The sequence below is a fragment of the Triturus cristatus genome, chromosome 6 (assembly GCF_964204655.1).
Source record: "Triturus cristatus chromosome 6, aTriCri1.1, whole genome shotgun sequence".
NCBI lineage: Eukaryota > Metazoa > Chordata > Amphibia > Caudata > Salamandridae > Triturus > Triturus cristatus.
Genome location: NC_140589.1, coordinates 1,685,698,236 through 1,685,721,355, shown reverse-complemented (window position 1 = coordinate 1,685,721,355; position 23,120 = coordinate 1,685,698,236). Strand labels below are relative to the sequence as shown.

General features: G+C 41.4%; 1 protein-coding gene across 4 annotated transcripts in view; it reads right to left on the bottom strand.

Moving 5' to 3' along the window:
* Nucleotides 1–5,152: 5,152 nt before the first annotated feature.
* LOC146821832 (putative deoxyribonuclease tatdn3-A) overlaps nucleotides 5,153–23,120 on the bottom strand; it is an 85,567-nt gene continuing 67,599 nt past the window's right edge. For all 4 annotated transcript variants that reach the window (XM_085612880.1, XM_085612881.1, XM_085612882.1 and 1 more), the window contains 3 exons: nucleotides 13,869–13,981; nucleotides 7,651–7,731; nucleotides 5,153–5,620 (listed from right to left, as the gene is read on the bottom strand). In XM_085612880.1, coding sequence (XP_085469006.1) covers nucleotides 5,477–5,620; nucleotides 7,651–7,731; nucleotides 13,869–13,981 — 338 coding nt within the window. In that variant the 3' untranslated portion in view covers nucleotides 5,153–5,476. The remainder of the gene's footprint in view (nucleotides 5,621–7,650; nucleotides 7,732–13,868; nucleotides 13,982–23,120) is intronic.

Sequence of the window (23,120 nt, the reverse complement as noted above, 5' to 3'; positions counted from 1 at the left end):
TGTGGCTCCTGAAACACACATGGGATTCTCTTTACAAAAACTCCTCAATAAAGTATCATGATCTGAAATTTACCAATGATTATTAACAACTGTTTGTACACAAACATTGATATTTAATTAGTGCATAGCTACAGTCATATTTGACATAGCAATCTAAATGTGTGTGTATGCATGTATGTATGTATGTATGTATGTATGTATGTATATGGCATTTCCATAGTGCAAACCTAACCAAAAGGCAGCAGAGCGCCGTAGATGGTCAAAGGCAAGCATAAAGTAAACAAGTAATAGGAGAGGAAGCTGAGTAGTGGACAGCTAATGCACTGCATTGTTGTGTTCTTTAAAGAGGTGAATTTTCAACTCTTTCATACATAAGAGCAGCATTGGGGCGGTCCTAATGGGTACAGGAATGATGTTCCCGATCATGGGTGCATGAATTGAAAAGTCATGCTATCTTGTTTTTTCTTTTTAACAATTCTTAGTATGCAGTCTGATTGTGGTCTGGCTGTGCCAAGAACAACCAAACACGGTGAGCTTGAGCAGGATAAGCATGGGTGTTGGTCATGATGGCTTTGTAAATGATGCAGCTGGTTTTGAAGATGCTGCAGGAGGGCAAGGTAAGCCAATGAAGTTCCATCAAGATGGGTGTGATGTGATTATATGTCTTCATGCCCTGGATGAGACATGCTACAGTCTAGGATGTCCCTAAGTGGTGCTGGTGTGCAGTCTGGGAGGCCATGGAGCAGGGCATTTACCACCAACCAGAAACAAGTGTATCAGGGCTTGAACAGCAGTTTTAAAGTCGTTTTGTGTCAGAAATGGTTGCACTTAATTGGTACCAGGCTATTTTAGTTTTATTTGCAATGTGTTCTTTGAGGGTGAGATTTGTGTCCAGGGTGAATCCAAGTGAATGTGCATTTGTGAAAGTTGGGGTTCAAATAAGTGAAGGTTCATGTAATTGAGCAAGGTTTGTACTGTATCTTGTTTGATGTTCTTGGCAAATAATGGGAATTTGGCCTCGAGTTGAGCTTCAGGTAGACACTGGACATCCAGGTCTGGATAATGTGCATGCTGTGTTTGAGGCATTGGATGTCTGAAGCAGAGGCGACTTTCAGGTAGAGTTGTGTATCATTAGCAGATTAGTAAATCTCAATGATGTTATCTGGGAGTACAGCACCAAAGCCAGCTTCTTGTAAAGGTTGAAGATGACGGAGACAGAATGAAAACAAAACCCTGGGGGGACTCCACAAGTGATGGGGATCTTTTGTGACCAGGAGATGCCCATGTGAACAAATTGGTTTTGATTGGAAAGATAGGAGGCGAACCAGTGAAGGGCTTTGTTGAGGAGTCCCATTTGAGACTCCAGGGTGCCTATGAGTGGGATGGTCGACTGTGGGGAAGGCAGCTGAGAGGTCAAGCAATATCAGGAGATACCGGGCATCTTCATCTGTGGTAGGTATTGTCTATGATGTCTAAGGTAGCAGTCTCCATGCTGCAGCGTGATCTCAAACCAGGCTGGTAGTCGCGCAGGAGATAGCATTGATGTGATCTCAGAGCTGCGCATAGATTGCTTTTTCAATTATATTTCTGATTAATGTTATTGAGTAATACGCTGATAGCTTCCCGGTTTAGTTTAGGTTTCTTTAGGAGGGAAAGATCTGGCCTGTCTTGAGAGCTTCTGGGCAGATGCTTTGAGTGAGGAAGGCATTGCCAATGATAAGTAGGAGTAAGAGAGCATCCACAGTGAGAGGTTCTTCTTCATAAGACGTGGCTTTTGAGGGAGTTGAGTATGCCAGTGAGATGTGACACGGTTAGGGCTTTGAAGGCTGACCATAGCAAGATTATACGGGAAGGGTAAGAGATGTTGCACGCTTGGTGTTGTTGATGTGCTATCAGATCTTCTGTATTTTTTTAATGAAGAAGAGGTTACTGACATTGCACTTTTCAGTGGAGTGAGGAATAGGTGGGTCTGGCAGGGGTTTGATGTACTGCCGGATTGTCTTGTCTTGTCAGTGTTCATGTTTCTGTTGGTGATTCACTGATGATCTTGGTATAGTACTTTGCTTTGGCTGGTGCAATGAGCTGTCTGCATGTTGTCTGGAGGAACTTCCATATCAAAATGTCTTTGAGAGTTGTGTTTTTCTTTGCTGTATGCGGATAGATTGTTTATTGTCAGCAAGGTCTTTAGAGTACCAGGGTGATGGATTTGACTTGTACTTGTGTGTTGCAATTGGGGCGTGGATGTTCACATACCTTTCTAACCAAATTGTTGAAGGTTCTTTAGAAGTGTGTTTGTGTCAGATGTGGAGTTGGTAGGGCAGGAGATGAGTTCAAGCATTAGGTTATTTAGGGAGAGTTTGAAGGATCAGAAGTTTTGGTCTTCTATTTGGTATTGACCTTGGTTTAGCAAAGTTGTTGGTCCAGTCCAAGGGAGTGGCTGGTTTGCCTTGGATTGTTGGTGATATTGAGAAGACAAGGTTGAGGATGTGGCCTTTAGAGTGTGTTGAAGTGTGCTTCTTTTGTGACATCCTGTGCTACTTTAAGTGTATCGATGAGACTGAAGAGGGTGGCTCTTTTTTTGTTGATCTTGCAATGTCTGGGAGGTTGACGTCACTAAAGAGGGTGGTGGGGGCATGTTGGATAGATAAAGTGGTAAGGAGATCTGAGAATTCATCAATGAAGTCCTTGTTCTGCCCAGGAGGCCTGTAGATGAGATGTAAAGGTGATGATCTGATTGGCAGAAAATAGAAAGGGCACGTCAGCAGCTCTATGGACTTATTTGCCTAGGGTGCAGGACCAGGAGGACTTATGGATGACAGCAAGGCCTCCTCCGTTTTTATGTGCTTTGTCCACACAATGGATGCTGAAGCCTTTGGGGAAAAACGACATCTAGGATGTGCGAAGATATGGATATGAACAATGTTTCTGAGTTGAAGAGGGCGTCAGGCTTGTGAAAGGTGATGAGGTCTGCAATGGTTGGTGCATGGAGCACTGCACATCTAGCATTAAAGAGCAAGAGTTTGAAAATGTGTTCTGTAGTTTGAGGATGTGTGGTAGTTAGCAGGATGTGTATAAGGTTTGGTTTATCTGTTGTCCAAATACTATGTGAGGGTCTGGTTTATCTAGATCCAGGTGTGACTGTGGGGATTGGCAGTATGGGGTGCTGAGTGAAGGCACATGAGGCACAGACAAAGAGAGTGCTGCCACCCTGACTGAGAATGTGCAACAGCCAAGTCTAGAGCGGCGTAATCGGACCAGCATCATGAAATTGTCAGAAGCTGATCTACGCTTGCAAGAAGGAACATGCTTGGGAAATTCATGTTGCAAATACGGCAGGCTGAATTGGTGAAAAGCTCAAACCAAATGGCAGAGTGATTTGAATATGATCCTCTTAGATATCGGCAATCAATGCAAAGCCTGAAGAGCTGATGTGACCACAGAATTGCGTGACAATTGAAAGGCAAGCTTTGCTGATGTATTCTTGATGTTCTGGAACAGGCCCAATCCTGCACCCAGGAAGAGGAAGATACAGTAATCCAGTGGACACTGAATTAGGGCCTGTACAATCAGTAGATATGTTTAGGGTGGCAAAGCTGGCAGAATTGTATGCAAAATTCTCATTTGGTTGAAACAAATTGATGATAGATGGTTCGCGTGACAGTTTAACAAAGTCAACAACATTCTAGAACACCAAAATTGTGAACTGTGGCCACTGGAGAAAGAGAGGAGCCAAGTTGTGGCCACAAATTATTGAGAAAAACGTTTGAAGCCTTCTGGCCAGGTACATAAAGCACCTTGTCTTATATGAACTGAAGTTCAGTGTATTCATCTCCAGGCAATTAGCAACTGGTGCAATGAAGTCATAAAAGTTGGTCAGTGTCTGAGGGACAGAGTCAACAATTGTTACTAAAATTAGGGTGTCGTCCACATAGCTCATGAATGTGAAGCCAAAGGAATGGTGCAGCTTCTCCAGGGAGTGGACATACAAATTAAAAATAATTAGGTTTAGGGATTAGCACAGATGGACTCCCTGATTCAGAGGCTTAAAGTTGTGACAAAAAGAATCCAGAAAAGCTGCCTGAATATGATATTGCAGGTATGAAATCAGCCACTCTAAAGCCCGACCTTCCACTTCTCCCTTGGATAAACTGAAGCAGACAATATCAATAGTTGCAGACAAATCAAGAAGCAATAGGGCCAAAGACAAGCTACGAACCAACTTAACTCGAAGGTCATCAAAGAAAGAAATCTATTGGGTGGTTTCAGTGCTAAAAGGCAGCATACTAAATAGTTTAAAAAAAAAAAAAAGAAACAAGGCAGCAGGTCTACCCAGGATCTATAACAACTTCCCTGTATCCATCAGCATCAGAATGCTCCAATTCAGGAAAGAGTGGAACACTCACCTCTTTAAAGAAAGAGCACCACGTCACAATGCATTATCCGCCCCCATAACCCAGCTAACTCTCCTATCACTTGTTGACTTTATGCTTGCCTTTGACCCTGTACAATGCTCTGCTGCCTTTTGGATAGAGTTGTGTTCTAAAATACGATATAAATACAAACTAACTTCAATGTCTAAGATTTTGTGTTCTCCCAAATAAAAAAGAGCTGTTTATTGATGAACTTGATGCATTTTGATATCTGACACATCGGGAAAAAAGGATTGAGTCGCATCACAATGCAGCACTGCTTGCGACCCGATCCTTCATACCTCAGACCCCAGGTCCGTAGCACCAAGAAGGAACTTCTTTTCCCCTAAAGGTTAGGGAGTTGTAGGAGAGGTATGTGGGTAAAAAGACAAGGTCTGCAGATTTCACTCTCTATTGTCCAATATGAACAGATTCAGACAGGTTTCAAATTACTCGATTTGATATTGGTGATGGGCCTCCAACACATTTTTTACAAACCAGATATATCAAGTGAGCTTTAATAAAGCATCCTGGTGCCATTGCAAAGTCTCCCAAAAAGGTTCAGTGCTTGGAGCACACATGGGTCCAGTTTTAACACATTAAATACATAAGCCCCCATTGAAGACTCTTTCTTCTGCATTTCTTTAAACTGGATGTCCCCTCCCTTGTGTATATGCTAATGTGTACGTTTTGCAAGCTCCATAGCTGTACTCATTCAAAAGATTTGAAACTTTAGAAATGAATCCACTTAACTATAGTTTATTTTGCCTAATCGACTTTCCACTGTCTCAACTTTCCTTTCTCCCACTTTCATTCTCCTACATCCCTCCGAACGAACCTCAGTTCCAACCTGGATAAGAAGTTGGTTTGTCAATGTTATTAGGACTCTTCTTTGTATTAGAGTTGTGCATTAATCTACAGGTCAGATGGATCTCAGGAATGCATATTACCTGTCTTATTGATTATGGAGACGATTAGAAAAACATACAGACCAAAAATAAATTAAAAACAATAGTAGTCCAAAGCGTGAAAATGTGACACCAGCATACTGGACACTCTGCTGAATGTCACCTATTCAGACAGCCATGAATCTTTGGGAAAAGGTGTAGGGCATTCTTTGATGTCACTTCACAAACAGTTTCTGGTGACAATCCCTTCACATCAGCGATATACTGGCAAGAAATTCTGATGTTCTCTGGTATATTTCTTTCCTAAAATAAAAAGATAACATTTTCAAATGACATGGTTCTACTTTTATATCTTTCTTTACTCCAGACCACATGTAGTCAGGTTTTATTCTTTAGCAACTTCAACTCTGGCACGGTTTTCATTATACATACACCCATATGCTTTCCTAAAGTACATTTGTTAAATGATATTTTAATATATAATCATAAAGCTAAAATCACCATGAAAGAAAATGCATGGTGGGCACCAAACCAGCACCAACCATGGACCATACCACAGGGCTGCCCCCTCTTAGCGAAAATGAAGCTATGACAGTTTTTGCCAAATGTGATGTTCTACAAATTAAGCCTGCAATACTAATTGTGGCCAAATTTATTAACTTCTTTTTCATCACCACCAATGCACAAAACCGTTGAACTTTATTTAACAGTACATAGTTACACGTTCAAATGAAAGAGTTATAGTATGACCACTAGTATGAAAGTAAAATTATGAAAAATCGTTATCAAGAAAGCAAACAGTCTGAAAAATAATAAAGGGAATGCCAAAAAAAAGTTTAGAAATGTTAAAAAAAACATTTGGTTTAAAACATATTTAGTTTAAGTTAGATTCCATTGAAAAGGTTAGAGTAATGTATAAAGTAAGGGTTCGGTACAGAGCTAGAATTAGGGTTAGCATTGGAATATAGGAAAGTGTAAGTTTTAGGGTCAGAGTAAGGATTAGAGCTAGGGGGAAGAGGTATGACAGGGTAAAGCATTGGGTAAGAGGTACGTTTGAATTAGGGCACTGGTAAGCATATGTTGTGGGTAAGAGTAAAGATTACTTCTAGGGTTAGTGTAAAGGTGTGTATGTTGAGGTAAGGCACACAGTTAGGGTAAGGGTTCGTGACATAAATAGATTATATTGAGACTTAGGTGAGGACTTGTTCTAGGGTTGGGTTTAAGGATAGGATTAGGGTGAGCGATAGGGTAAAAGATATTAATAGAGTTTGTGATACAATTATTTCTAGGGAACAGGTAAGGATTAGGTTGTTTAACATACAGGATAATTGATGGGGTTAGTGTTAATTGGCGTAAGGGTACCTTTCAGCATGAGTAAGTACAAGAAGTTTTGCATTTAAAATAAGGAAAAGATCCTATAGTTTGCTTTCAAATTATTTAACATTTACATATGCTGCATGTAATTTTGAATTAAATGTTTTAAACTTTTTAATGCAAACCTTTGGAATTTAATACTTAGTTCAAACTTTCAACTTAGAATCATTTGCAACACACATTACTAGAACCAAACAATTATTCAATTGGCAGAACAGGTATAAAAATGTAGTGATTATCACTATTATTAATATCATTGCTATTAGTATTGCTAATATTTATTTACCCCCTCCCCTGTCCTCATACAGCCCACCTCTCCCTCAGTGCAGCCTACATCAAGCTCCTGTTAACACATCTAACTATAAGATGAGCAACACACTATAATAAAAAAATTACCTTTACCTGAAATACCTGCTGTAGCCTCCTTCTTGAACTTTTTGCCTTACATTTCTGAAGATCAAAACACATTACTCTCCATAGCTTGAAACAAACAGAAACAAGATCTAGTCCTGCATACAGCTATAACCCTCATCCACAAACATATTATATCTCACTTTGACACTGACAACTCTTAATCACGGAGGACCAGGTTGACAGAAAAGTCTATAGTTTGCATATTTATTAGGATGAACAAAAAATCCCAAGCAGTATGCACAGACATCCATCCATTTTATAAATTTCTAGTCTGCACATTCTCCTCAATACACTTTCCTGTGGATTGTCCACTGTGCTCACATCTAGTTCCTGTAGGCCTGCTACAGAGTTCTGCGACCGCCGTCCTTTATGACTTCTTTATCAATCAGCTGATATATGCTTTAATATAAATAGACAAATATTCTTAAAGACGGCTGTAACTTAACTTACAACATTGTAGACCAGAAATACAACAGATGAAAATGCAAAGCAGCATGAAGGCATTAAACAACTAGAAATGAAAATTGCTTGTTATAGAGTCCTACCTCTTTGTTAGGTCCCAGAGCAGGGGAGTCTGTCTCCAAACATATGTTCTCCAAAGGAATTTGCCTAATTATCTTTTCACGCTGGTATTCAGAAAAACACAAAACATATAGTCAATATGTCAATTTTTTTTTTTTTTACATACTTTATTGACGACTTTAACAGTTTTGAAATGTACCAGTCATTCTACAGAAACAGTCTTTTACCTTTACATGAAGTGCATGATATATATGACTTATAATGGTTATGTGTGACATTTCGTGAACGATAATATCAAGGATTATGATCTCCAGTAGTGTCGGTAACACCACAATAATTGATCTGGCAATATAAGTCGACATAGTCAATATGTCAATCATGTGGCTACTATGTGGAATGTGTAACATATGCTTTACAGTCTGATATATTAAGTTACATTCAGAGGTTAAAAAAGAAAAGCCTTACAATTCATGGTCCTGCATTCAACTTATACCAAAATACAGCATAAAAAAAGCAGCCATTTTTAGAGAACAGACTTCAACAGGACCACAGTGTAGAAAGTGGTGACACATGATGCGACTGTTCAAATTACTTAAACCATTGGATGAAGTTCCAAAACTGTCTTACTCAAGACCCATCATCAACCACTTATTAGTGAACATCTCCGACGCTAAACAATCAGAAAACCATAATTTAGAGTTCACACAAAATACGTATGAGTAAGATTGACTCCACTGTCACAACATAAACATCCACCTTCATGTAAAGGTTTTTAAAGTAAATATTTACTAAAACCTACAATTAGTGTGACCACCAGACTAGAAAGTCTTGCTGATACTTTCACAAGGCCAATGGTTATTTGGGGAACTAAATCAAACACAACAAAGGTGATGGAAGGAATGCTTGTAATAAGTCTAACCACTGGCAATAGCTCGGTGTAGCATTCCAACCTATCATTCTTTTGCTCGACATTCCAACTCAGTCTGGACCAAGCCATATGAAATTCAGTATTGATCCTGCTCTAATAGGAACAGTTCACCCTGAACTGCCAGGAGAGGTCCTTCCCTGAACCAGAACACAAGCAACCCAAGACTGGGTTCACCCTGATTGTCGCTCGTCAATTGAGTGTAGCTTGAATCCAATGGCACAGTTAGCATAGGACCCAGGTCTGGGCATACCCTTGCCATCACCTTTGGTTTGTTTGATGTACTGCCCTAAGTGGCAAGGGCTTCTTAATGTTGTGGAAGGCTGCAAGGAGCACTGCAGCCCCCCAACAACATTAAAAAAACATATTAAGTCTCCCGGGCCATTGAATCTATTTCCCTAAGAGAGATTACCATATTTTTTAAAGCACCCCGAGCTAGAGCTGTATGCTCTTCAGCTGGAGTGCAGGGCCATCCTGTGGTTGGTTTTATGGCTGCAATTTGTAGCCCGAAAAATGTTTAAAAATGACTCAAAGATATGTTTAATTTTTTTAATAATGCTTTATTGAAATATTTTGTGACTACCACTTTTATTCAACATTTCAATGTACAAATGTATAAAATATACATTTAGTTATAGTTAATGGTGACTTTTTGGCAAAGCCAATGAGTCTACTTTATATATGTTGATGTGCTAACCCCTTGATAAAAGCCAATAGGCCCTACACGTTATAGATTTTAGTATTATGACCTTTTGACAAACCCAGTACGTATGCCTTACTTAAAATGACACCCTTTATAATGTTATATGACATAGTCAGTTATGTGCGGAGGGTGGGGTAGGTGCCCATGGGAGGTTGGGTGCAAGTCTGGCCTATAGACCCATTTTTGCTATGGACATCTTACTTTACAGTTTGAATAAAACATAGAAATTCACTGAAAAAACACAAAAGTCAAAGCGACATTATAGTAAGGAATTGTTATAATACTTTACTTTACATAATAAAAAACCTTAGAAACTCACTAACAAAAAAATGGTCAAAGGCACGTTATTGTTAGACGACAAAGTCAGTTAAAACATACCATTTTAAACTAACAAAACCACTGAAAGTCACTAGTTGCAGTTATTTCAAGTAACTATAACTCGTGCCCTAAAGTAACTATAACTTGCGCCCCTGCCATGTACTGGTAATTACCTCACAGATACATCACTCATGACGCGTTCTATGACATCCTTGATAACATCACTGCAACATTTCAAAGGACATCATTGATAAGAAAGCGTTGCATTGCAGGGGCGCAAGTGATACGTGATTAACTGCTGTAGAAGCTTCACAAATAATCTTCAAAATACATATATATGGGTATGAATATGGGCAGGGTCACTGTCAATAATTGATCATATTATAACATTGCTACCTATTGCATTAGTGTTCAAGAAACAAGTGACCGTAACCCATTTATTGTTGTCTTTAGTTCTCGGCAACAGAAAGATTTGGCAGACTGCTGGAGACAAGCATTTTCCAATGCATTACATAAGCTTGGAAGGGGCTTTCGATCAGCCCATTTTGATCATGATGGGATGGCTTTTTGATCTATCTCAGGTTTCAACTCTTGATTCAACTGCTTTCTTCCTTAGTCTTGTGTTTATCCCACCCTCAAATGTTTACATCTTACAGTGTCCTCATTGGCTTGCGGGGACTCTTTTTCTCTTCCTTTCAGCACAGCATGGTAGTGCATGTATGCCCTTGTATCTCCTGCATCTCTACCACCACTCACTCTTTCTGCTTTATAATTGCTATTGAGCACCCACTGCTCCTTCACTCTGGGTTTTATTATCGAACAACTCCATAAGGTCTTTTGACCAAGCCGCTTCCCCGCTCATCTGTTGCTTCCCAGTCCCACTCCTGTTCCCTGTTTTTAAATGTTTATTTTTTATTTATATGCTTATTATACCCTAGCCTGGCCGCAACAAAGTGCTGCTGAGAGCTTGCTATCTTTTTCTTGTCCCTGTCCACTTTCTCCACACCTGTATGTCATGACGCAGGGGCACACATCTGTACTCATTGGTGGCCACCTGGGGAACCTTTTATACAGAATCAATTCCAAGATAACCACCCATGCAGCCACACGCTTGAGTAAGCATTGAGATGCACTTCTAACCATTCTGGTATTAGCTAATGCCAATGCCAATGAAAACAAGCACTGGCAAAGTCAATAGTCCTGATGTTTGCAGCTAAGGCCTTTTGACTTTGTTAATGCTTGTTTAATTTAGTTGTATGTATGGCAATGGACGATCAACACCTCAGAAGGCTACAAGGTGAATCATTAATCAATAATAAAAGACACATTATGGTCCAGAGTGGACTTCTCGGAGCTGAATCAAAGTAATACAGTTTGCATCATCTGCTACTGTAAATTGCCTTGGTCCTGGTAGCAATAATGAAGCCATGGTAGAGAATTCTGAGGTGATCAATAGCAATAATGCAAAGCTGATTCCCTCAATAAAGAGCAATCGTGCTCAAAACATGTCGCTTAACCATCCCTGCAAGAAGACAAAATGCAAACTGTGGAAGGCCATAAAAACCTCCCACAAGATCAAGATTTGACATGCTGAAAATGGGTTGTCTTTAGAAGCAAAGTATTTAAAGCTAAGCTGGATCTTCTTCCAGAAATGTGTTGGATAATTTGGAATCAGCTTTTACCTTTCCTGATCCCAACCATTTTTTGAAAATTTGTAGGGAACTGCTGTGATCAGACATACCAGATACAGCCCTTCATGCATTTACACAGGCAGATTCCTGGTTTATCCACTCTTCTAAATGGTAAGGTCTAGAAGCGACCCACCCCCCCCCCTCCCCAATGCTACAGCGTACCCCAGGCAACGTAGCAACATGGGGCGCCTATTTTCGGCTAGCCTTACTAAAAACAGCCCTTGACCTGCCGGTGTCCCTGTTGAGCTTTCTAAACCCAGCATAGACCTCTGGCCATCTATCCTTCCTCATATGTTTAATGCTTCTTGCCACAAATGTAATGTTCCATCAACATGGAGTAATTACACCAATCTTCAAGAAGAGGACTAGGGCAGATCCCTATAGACTCCACAATGAATCTTCTTTGTAGCATTCTCCTGGCCAGACTCCAGGCCAGACTCCAGGTATGGACCACATGGAAGTGCAGTCTGTCAGCGGTCCACCAGGCGCTCATGGAAGACAGGCACAAGAGAAGAGTGCATGAACCTGGATTTATAATGTCCAACGCAGGTAGGGTGCTGTTCACCTGCAATTCATTTATGTATATCTGTTTCTATTGTATTTTTTAGATTACAAACTAAATTGACTGTAGGCTTCTAGCTCACCTAAAAGAATCATACTCATACTTATAAATGTCAGTGGGTCATGGAGTTCGTCTATGCATTCCAAATTGTAGGCAGGTCTAAGTTGTAACAGCTTTCAATAATCCTAGAAGACAATTCTGTGGTGTCTTTGTCAAAACTAATGAATTTGGCAAACTGTACTAGATACGACTATAGGGGGAGAGCACATCTCATGCTTGCCCCCTTCCTTCTAAACCCCAGCATCCCCCACCTCGAGGAGCGATATTACCAGCCCAAACTCACCTAAAATGGTAGGAAAAGCTCTTCTGAATCATGCAGACAACACTTTATTATTTTTATGTTATTGTGCTTGTACAGTTAATACTAAATTAGGTGCAGTTCATGAAAGGCATTGAATATAACATTAGCAGGCAAATAAAACATAATTATTCTGCTTCCACGGAATACTACAGTACAAATGAGGCTTAACAACGACAGCCTAGTGAGTGTTGGTTCAGTTCGGTCTCTGCTTTTTCATTTGAAAATGATTTAGTCTTTTAGATTTTGGCAGCGTAGTTTGTTATGGATAGAGGTATTGGGGGGAGGCGCTGCGAAGACACAAAGTGGCACTGTAGCAAGGTCAGCAAGCAGAGGAATGGAAAGGTGAACAGCCAACCATGTAGAAAAGGGTAGTGGGGCATGCTGTGCCTGGTGTGTAGCAACCTCTGAAACCATCAATGTGACTACTCAAGCCACCAATCCTCTGGATTACGAGACTTGTTGACGTTTTTTCAGGTAATTCAGCCTGTTCGAAACTGAACTTGATTTTGTAAACTCTTCTGTTCGGATACCAGTGCCAGGCTCATTTTCTTTTTACCTTAACAGTCTGGAGGAGACAGAGCTCTTTTCTAGTTGAGACATGCTCTTTCCATGCCTTCTCAAGTAGATGGCTAGATGCTCTCTTGACTGCCCATCTCAGCAGGGCCCCTCATTCAAACACTGAGTGGCAGAATGTCACATTCTATGACTATCATCTGGAAACTAGGTGGCTGATGGATAATTTTTTCTGAAATGGCCTTTAAACACAAAAAAGTGATGTGATTGCAGTGTCTAGCCTATCTTTATCCAGGATTCTGCTCCCTGTAGATCAGAAAATGGTGTCAACCTGAGGTGTGAATTGATGTGCACAATATTTCATGGACATCAAAATGGCATTGCAGCTGGATTTGCCTTCTTTACCATAAAAGTGATGTGATCTTTCCATTTCAGATTTTTGGAGCTCATGATTACCAGACACTAACATTTCTCAGGTTGGGGTCATGTTCATCTGTCTAGAGAACCTGTAAACCGTTTGCAACTGGCCTCTTGGATGCTCAATGTTCTTGTCAATAGGATGGTGTTTTGATGTTGAATTGAACCGGAGTCTACACATTGGATGTGTTTGGTATGTCTGCAGACGCCATCCGATCTTCACCACACATAATACTGCGGCAGGGACAACAGCAGCCGTGGTGCCTGGAGTCAGCCCTGCTTCACACTTCTATTCGCTTTGAACCTCTTTTTCCCTGTTTGATCAAACACACACGTGCTCTGGTCCCAGAGTAGAGCGGTGTTGCGATCCTGAGCCTTTCCTCCACTATGTGTACATTGTGTAGCTTCTTCCAGTACCACAAGGCACACTAAATCTAGAGTGGATGAGAAATCTAAAAATGGTAGATATATAGAGGTATTGGCTTGAGGCTTGTTCCTTTGTAGACAACATGGAGTAGCAAAAACATTTGATCTACAACATCTACATTGCCTAGGCCAGCTCAGCACCGACCCTGCGTGGGGGTCAGGATGTCCTTGTCATCATCTCAGGTCTGCAATTCATTAAATATGAGATCCGCCTATGTAGCATGCAGTACGCTAAAAATAAAATCAGCTACCAGAGCAACTATGCCATGCAATATTTACCCTATCACTGCTAAACGAAGATTTCAGGAAACATCCAGCGACTTACTTGGTTGTTTCTTGTGACGGCTGGAGGAAACGAGAAGTAATAGCCAGCCTGTGCCCCCTCCATTGCAGCAGAGAGTCTACCTGCAAAGTTATGAAGCAGCACCTTCTGTGCACCTGCAAGGTAAACAGCAATGAAAAGGCCCCTCCTCAAACCTCAAAATCATTCAAGAACACCATTTTGATTTGACATCATAAAGTATAAAATAAGATCTGGTCTTGCAATTCTCTGCAAACCCCTTCAAGTGTTTGACTGCACTCTACAAGCCCATAATAATGCACATTTTGTACATATGCATTTACAATTCCTATTCCTAATCAGAGATACCTAATCTGGCATAGTTTGCTACGTCTTTGGAAACATTGATCACTTGTCAATTCCTCCCAAGCTGCACATGAATGAACCGCCTGTTACATACATGTGAGAGTATATTTGGTGTTCTCTTTCTTATGGATACAAGAACATTTTTTATTTGCAGGTCATGTGTTGTTAGAAAGCCAGACAGAGTGAAATCAAGCAATCTTCTCAGCAAAGATTTGTTCCTGAGGGATAGCCAGTGCATGCAGTTTGCATGCTCAGGGGAGTAATGCAGGCCCCTGCAACCTCTGCAGCGCAGGTGGGATGGCCAACCCTACAAGGGGGCCCCAACCCTTCAGGGGGCCCCTGATTCAGTCAAAGGCCCCTCATGCTATTCCTGGGACATGACCAATGAGAGTAGGGAAGATGGCAGGAGTATGTCATGGTGCTTAGAGGCGGTGGCGAGGACATAGGTGGTGAGTGGAAGGGGGAGATGAGGTGCAGAATCTTCGATGGGGGTGCGCCATCAAGAACAAGATACACAGGCGCCCACAGCATGAAGGCGACATAGCTTATAGGTCTCTGTTGATGTCTTTGCATCAATTGATCAAGTGGTCAGGAACTAAGAGCAGGGCATTGTGACTGTAGGACAACAATGGAGCAGGGAGGATTCCTCTAGCCAAAACTTATACCTGAGAAGCATTGCAAAATGTGGCACCTCGATGCTAAAGATGGCGAACTCGTGCCTAGTGTAGACCATCAACAGGATACACAAGTCACAGACCAAAAGGCTGAACCCTAGGGCACAAACCAACCGCATTTAGACACTCAGGGAATCAGGGTCATTGTAATAAACCCACCTGCATTAGGATGTATCAAGATTAAATTCACAAATAGAGCGCAATAAAGCTGCTTTCTCAATGATAAGCTTCTACACAAGAAGTAGGATCCCTTATTGCAGTATCCTGGATCAAGAGCGATTATTTATTCAATGATTGATTTATTTTAGCATTTTTTTGTTTAGCACGGATATGGTCCTGCAGTGGTTTACAATTTAAAGAAAGTTGAAAGTGTAGATTGATATTGCAAAAGTACATATATAAAAAGGCATTTTACAGAAAAAAACATCATTACAAATATTCAGTAAATATGATATGACAACACAAAAAGGGGAAATATATTTACTTTGTTATGATGTATTTGTAAAAATGGCTCTTGTATGGTTAAAGCCTGGATCTCGATTACCCTCCTGAGAGAGGTGATTGCAATAAGGAAAGCTACTTTCCATGTGAGGAACTGAAGTTCACATTTATGCAGAGGTTCAAATGGGGGTCCCGTAAGCACAATGTTGAGATTCCACACTGGAGAGGGTGGTAATCTGGGAGGTTTAAGGCCTTCCATAAAGGCTTAATTGCTGGGACCCTAAAAAGTGACAAGTGTTGTCTGTTTTGTAAGTAAGCGGCAAGTGCTGCTAGATGTAGACGTATGGATGAGTATGCCAAATTACATCTTTGCAAATGTAGTAAGTAGCAAATGATTTTCTGGATGGACGCATCCAGTGGATTGATATGATTGTTAGTTTTTTGTGTTCCACCAATGCAGAGAGCGATGTGTGCGGCTGTCCACCAACACCAGATCTGTAAGTTGTCCCCGAGCCCGATTCCATTGATGTGCTAGACATTCCTGTAATGGACGCATTTGAAGTCTTGCATGAGGTACGATGAAAATGCAAGTTACCATCATGCCTATGAGTTGCATGAACACTCTGGCTGGGAGAGAGTGTTGGATTTGAAATTTGGTGACGAGAGCTTGTATACTGGCTATCCTGGCTGGGCTGGGATACGCTAGAGCTGTGGAAGTATTTATTGTGGCCCCCAGATATTGATGTACATGAGAGGGCTGAAGGTGCGACTTTGTATAGTTGATTGTAAACCCCAAGTTGAGTAGTGTATGGATGGTTTGATGAGTGTGTTGGATACACTGGTTGAATGATCTGGCTTTTATTAGCCAGTCGTCCAGATACGGGAAGATATGGATCCGTTGTCTTCGTAGGTGTGCTGCTACTACTGCAAGGCACTCTTGGAGCAGTGGTGACCCCGAATGGACGGACATTGAACTGATAGTGTTGTCCGTCCAGTACGAACCTTAGATACTTCCTGTGAGCAGGATGTATGGGAATGTGGAAGTAGGCGTCCTTGAGATCTAGTGTGGCAAGGAAGTCTCCTTGTTGTAGTAGGGGAACACACCAAAGAAATTGATCTGGGTATGCACCACAAATGGGAACAGAGGTCCCATACCAATTGCAACTCGGATAAAGTTATTTATGTAAATAAATGCCCATGCCAGTTGATGTACATAGGGATGACAGGGAGGAAAATAAAAGTACGAATTAACGAGCATAGGAGTACGATCAGAAGGTCCATATCACCAACCAGACTCACTGCCCATTATCTAGAGAAGAAACACTCAGATAGCGACCTATGGTGGTCCGTGATTGAGAGAGTCAAAGGGGATGGTAACATGTCAAAAATCCTCTTAGAACGAGAACAAAGATGGGTCTACAGATGGAAAACCCATGTGATTGGTCTAAATGACCACATTCCTTGGAATCAATTAAACAGGAATAAGTAGTCACTATAGTAACCCATATTTGAGGGGTACATATGAGGATATAAACTACAGTGTGTATAAGTAGACCCCATGTTGTTAATAATGTATACCTTGGTCTACATTACATTCAATTAGGTTTATTTAATGTAAATAATTCAAAAAACCCTGAAATATTGGTTGAGCCCACCCTGACCTTTAGGCGTCGGGGTGTCCCGATGAAGAAGCATGACACCACTAGGGTGTGTGAGGGAATATAATAACAAAAGGACTTGCCTCCTTCCCCACACTTAGGTGGTGTTATACACTTCAGATAGGGCATACCATCATTTGAACTAGCAATATGTTGTTATTGCTGGTTGGTCCATCGCGGGAGTACTCATAGTGATTTAGTGTTACCCACGGGAGGGTGTACTCCCTCATAGAGTTCCACTCTGCCCCTTGCCTGGCTAGGGAACCTCCCTATTATAGGTTTGTGTATTATGTTATGAGCAGCGTACAGCTGTGGGGCTTCCCCCTAATATATAGGTAGCACATACAAAAGAAACCCGTGGGCAATTCCTTCTGGTTTCACAACGTATAGGAGTGCACCTACAATCCACAATTGAATTTCCCCGTATTTACATTGAGAACTACGAATTTATCCTATTCATTCCTGCTACACCGACAACCTCCTTATCTTTCTGTCTCATCACTGGTAACATTCTAAGAAATATGGATATGACAGATCATTTTCCCATGTCAGAGGCCCTGGGGTTAGGATACTCTGATGACATGGCAGCCTCAATTCTGGCGGGACCATCTTTACTACCAGATACAAATATAAATCAAAGTCTGAACCAAGCCCAGAACTGGGATGAACTAAAAGAACTCAAACGAGCACAAATGAAGATCCTCCTACATGGAGCAATCCTTACCGAATACCTGAGAGGTAATGCAGCACCTAGAGGACTTCTGGTAACCAATGCCCCGAGAATCTTTCTTGATGACCAACTGTTCAAGGAGGAGTGGTCTTTAATCGCGTGGCGGTGTACCCGCGATTGGCTTATACTAATCATCAACACCGCGAAACGACTATCAGATGCTATCCTTGTTAAAATAAAAACAAGCAAGGATGCATTAATGACAGAAATAAAAGTCACTCTATACCGGAAAAAACTAGAAGAAGTTAACAAAGAAATTAATGAACACAAAGAACTTTTGATGCAAAGCAAGATCAGCAAATTACAGAAGGATTTGAAGAAATTTGCACACGAAAAAGTATATCCCTATATTAGAGACGATTATGTATACCAGGAGAAAACAGACTCCGGCTCATCTTACCAAGGCGATTCCAGCCGTTCCGAAACAGAACAAGACAGCTGGTCCAGTGACGGATCGGATAAGAGTCGGAGAGGGAAACCGAGAAGACCAAGAAGAGGGAACTTCAACCAAAGCTTCCAACACTCACAGATGTACCCCTGGCCAGGACCCTACGGACCGATACCTTTTCACGGACCACCACCTCCGTTTCTAGGACAACAACCTTTCCAGCCAGGACCTTTCTTCCAACCCAGTTTTAACCAGAATCGTTTTTTAGGACAGGGCGGAAGGAGAGGGAGACGTGGCAGGAGAAACAACACAAACAAACAAGTCCAATGGGAGGACAGCAACACACCAATCAACACACGAAGCACATCAAAGGGCCCCAGTGCAGGGACAAGCAACCAACGGGACTAGTAGTAAATCTTACGGATACACCTTTGACGAAAGAGGAAACAGAAGTTCTCAACAAAGGCCTTGGATTTGTACCCACAACCCATCTGGACAAGTTCCAGATGAGGTGTGAACTAAGTGAGTTCTTTCGAAAGATACGCGTGAAAGCATTCTTCATGGATAAAGAGAAACCTGACGAAGATCACGCACACACACCACTTAGGTTGAAATCAAATTTCTTCCCCCCAGCGTCTCTGATGCCACCTGAAATATTGGCCTTTGAGGAGAGTGTCACGAAAGAGATCGAGGAGCTCCCCATCAGAAAAGACATATATAATAATATGAGTAGAAAGAAAAGAGAAGCGGTGAAGAGTCTAAGCTTGAGGAATGACATCATATTAAAACCAGCTGACAAAGGCGGGGCAACGGTTATCCAGAGCACCACAGCATACCGCACGACATGTTTAAACCTCTTGGCTGATACGAAATTTTACCAACCTCTCTCTAGAGACCCCACCACACGGCTAAAAAAAACCATAAGCTCCAGTCGCTGTTACCGGACGGGGCGGACGTTTTCCTCTTACTTCTCTCTTGGATACTGAATCGGGTATCCCACAATAAGACAAATTCGTTCTTATCATTAGAGGAATTTACGTGTATACCCACCTTTCGACCATGGCTTGATACTGATGGCTTAGGAACAGCGTATTTTTGAACATTCAAATTCCAATTAATATTATTTATTTTTTCTTTGCTGCACAGGACTGTAATGTTATACGAAGGATACATCATATCCGACTGGTTTGCGTTAGACTCCCCATTTTGAGCCATTCAGAATCATATGTGCTTATATTTCAAACCTACGATCTTAGCCCTGAAGAAGTCCAGAGTTGGACGAAACGCGTCGGCTGTTTTGCTGTTGTCAAAAAATTTACATTTTAAATTGAACAATAAAGAAGAACCTTTTGGAATACGTACTACTTTGAAAACTTGGACTTATTTGCATTATATGAATTGAGTGGTGCATTTGGTGCTGTGTTTTGTCATATGTATATTCCAAGTATTGGAATGGCATTGTGCTGGCGGGTGCTAACCAATAGTGCACACTCTTGGTGAATAAATAATTTTTTCACCGTATTATCATATTGAGTCACTCTTAAATCCGGTGCTGTCTTAGTGGGATTCCGCTAGCCCTGTGTTTTTGACTTATCTTACGGATACACCTTTGACGAAAGAGGAAACAGAAGTTCTCAACAAAGGCCTTGGATTTGTACCCACAACCCATCTGGACAAGTTCCAGATGAGGTGTGAACTAAGTGAGTTCTTTCGAAAGATACGCGTGAAAGCATTCTTCATGGATAAAGAGAAACCTGACGAAGATCACGCACACACACCACTTAGGTTGAAATCAAATTTCTTCCCCCCAGCGTCTCTGATGCCACCTGAAATATTGGCCTTTGAGGAGAGTGTCACGAAAGAGATCGAGGAGCTCCCCATCAGAAAAGACATATATAATAATATGAGTAGAAAGGAAAGAGAAGCGGTGAAGAGTCTAAGCTTGAGGAATGACATCATATTAAAACCAGCTGACAAAGGCGGGGCAACGGTTATCCAGAGCACCACAGCATACCGCACGACATGTTTAAATCTCTTGGCTGATACGAAATTTGACCAACCTCTCTCTAGAGACCCCACCACACGGCTAAAGAAAACCATAAGCTCCATAACCACTGAAGCCCTCAAAGAAGGATGGATTAATAAGAAAGAACACACTTTTCTGAATTGTGAGGACCCTAGAACACCTTTTTTCTACACCATACCTAAGATACAGAAGGACAAATTCCCTCCCCCGGGCAGACCAATTGTGTCTAGTATTGGGTCTCTGCTGGAACCCCTCTCAAAATACACTGACTGGTTTCTCCGACCACTAGTCACACGTATCAGGTCTTATATACAGGATACCAAGCACCTCCTTAACACTCTCCAAGATGTGCCAGACAACCCTGAGAAGAACATACTAGTGTGTCTAGATGTTGAAGCTCTTTACACAAGCATCCCTCAAGAGGAAAGCCTTGAGGTGATTCAAACCATCTTGAACAAAGAGGACTGGACCTGGGAGGCTCCGGTGAGCTGGATCGTCACTCTATTACGTTTGGCACTGAAAGAGAACTTCTTCAGATTTGATGACCAGCTATATCTACAAGTCCACGGAACTTCCATGGGGAGTACATTCGCGCCAAGCATAGCATGTCTGTATATGGGACAGTTCGAAGATGAATATATATGGACCCCCAATCCATTCTCAAACAACATAAAGAAATGGTGGCGTTATATTGATGACGTTCTTGTCGTATGGGAAGGAGACATAACCACACTAGGACAGTTTCATGCATGGTTGAACAGTCGGAACCCACATTTAAAATTCACAATGACTCATGATCAAGACCATATATCCTTCCTTGATGTCACTATTAGTGCAAAAGACGATGGCATTGCTAGCTCTCTGTACACCAAGCCCACAGACAAAAACAGTCTGTTACATTTCAACAGCGCCCATCCACGTGCACTATGAGAGAATTTACCAGTGGGCCAGTTCCTACGTATACGTAGAAACTGTGCAGAACTGACCGAATACAAAATTGAGGCAAAAATCCTGACTAAGAAACTGGAAGAAAGATCCTACCCTAAAAGAGTCATTGAGAAGGCACAAAAACGATCCCGCAATACCCCACGGGATGTTCTACTTGAAACTCATCAGAAGGCGGAAGTGAACACCCTTATCTGAGTTACAACTTTTAATGCATCTTCTAATGAATTCAAGATAATTGTAAACAAAAAATGGCCAATATTAACATTGAATAAGTTGGATTTTGAGAAACCCATGTTTTCCTTTAAAAGAAACAAGAGTTTGAGAAACACTGATCCACACAGATTTACAAAAAACAAAAACCACATATCAGAGTACCCTTTGGAATCAGCCACGAGTTATGGGTCACTATCCTTGTGGATCCTGTGTGGCATGCGCATTTACGGAACACACCAAAGAAATTGATCTGGGTATGCACCACAAATGGGAACAGAGGTCCCATACCAATTGCAACTCGGATAAAGTTATTTATGTAATTAAATGCCCATGCCAGTTGATGTACATAGGGATGACAGGAAGGAAAATAAAAGTACGAATTAACGAGCATAGGAGTACGATCAGAAGGTCCATATCAGCAACCAGACTCACTGCCCATTATCTAGAGAAGAAACACACAGATAGCGACCTATGGTGGTCCGTGATTGAGAGAGTCAAAGGGGATGGTAACATGTCAAAAATCCTCTTAGAACGAGAACAAAGATGGGTCTACAGATTGAAAACCCATGTGATTGGTCTAAATGATCACATTCATTGGAATCAATTAAACAGGAATAAGTAGTCACTATAGTAACCCATATTTGAGGGGTACATATGAGGATATAAACTACAGTGTGTATAAGTAGACCCCATGTTGTTAATAATGTATACCTTGGTCTACATTACATTCAACTAGGTTTATTTAATGTAAATAATTCAAAAAACCCCATCCACATCATATATTGTGACCTTGTGATGTGTACACATCCTCACTTGGAAGAGTCACGTCATCGGTATTGAAGAATCAGGACCCTGTCGAAAATAACGATACATACAAACCCCTAACGAAGTGGATATAAGGAGTGACACATACATATTTGGTTGTTTGCCCTACATCTTAACACCGGTAGATAAGTGAATAACACAAAGGTAGTAAAATTACATCTCGGGAACTACCCAATTCACAAGAACTTCATTTCCCAGAATCCCCTTAGCGGTACATGCGCAAAACACACTTCCGCGAAGGGGCGTGGACTCGTAATTCCGGAAGCTGACGGGATCGTCCCTCGAGGCCCGAATGGAAGCTTTAAACCTTGGCCGTGAGGACGGGAGTGAGTCCGAGCCGTGGGAACCCATACTGAATAGGTGTCTACACGGGGCAGGACCCTTGGTGGCATGAGTAATCTGAATGAGTGGCTTGAGTAGATGAAACAACTAATTGAGACACGGAGTGATTACGAGCGAGTGTGTATCCATTTTGCCTCATTTTATTTATTTTATTTTCTCTTTCATATTTCGGCAACTTTGTATGGGACTGGATCTCCTCGTTATGAACGGTCATGTCAAATACCTCGATCGCTTGGTCGGGAATGCACCGATATGAATAACTGTTATGTTACGAATTCACAGTGTGTGACTACAGGGCTACCCCACGTATAGAGGTCCCACATGATGTTTATCCTCTCCTAAATTGGGGTAAGCAATACGGTGTGACATATGCGAGAATGGCAACACGCATTTACTATATAGGAATGAAATAGGAGTGGATTTGTTTTAAATTCGTGCTGATATATTGGAAGTTTGACTGTTAAGACCGATGTCTTATAATCATACGCAAAGGAATGTGTGGAAATAGGATGCGGAAAAATACAGCCACCTGAGTAGTTACACGCCACAATAGTGTGTGTTAATAAAATGCGGAATATTACCGCCACCAAATATATACACGCCACAATGTTGAGTGTCATTTACACGAGAGGTTATGCTACAATTACGCGCACATTCTATTTTTTGATTTCACGTATGATGATGTG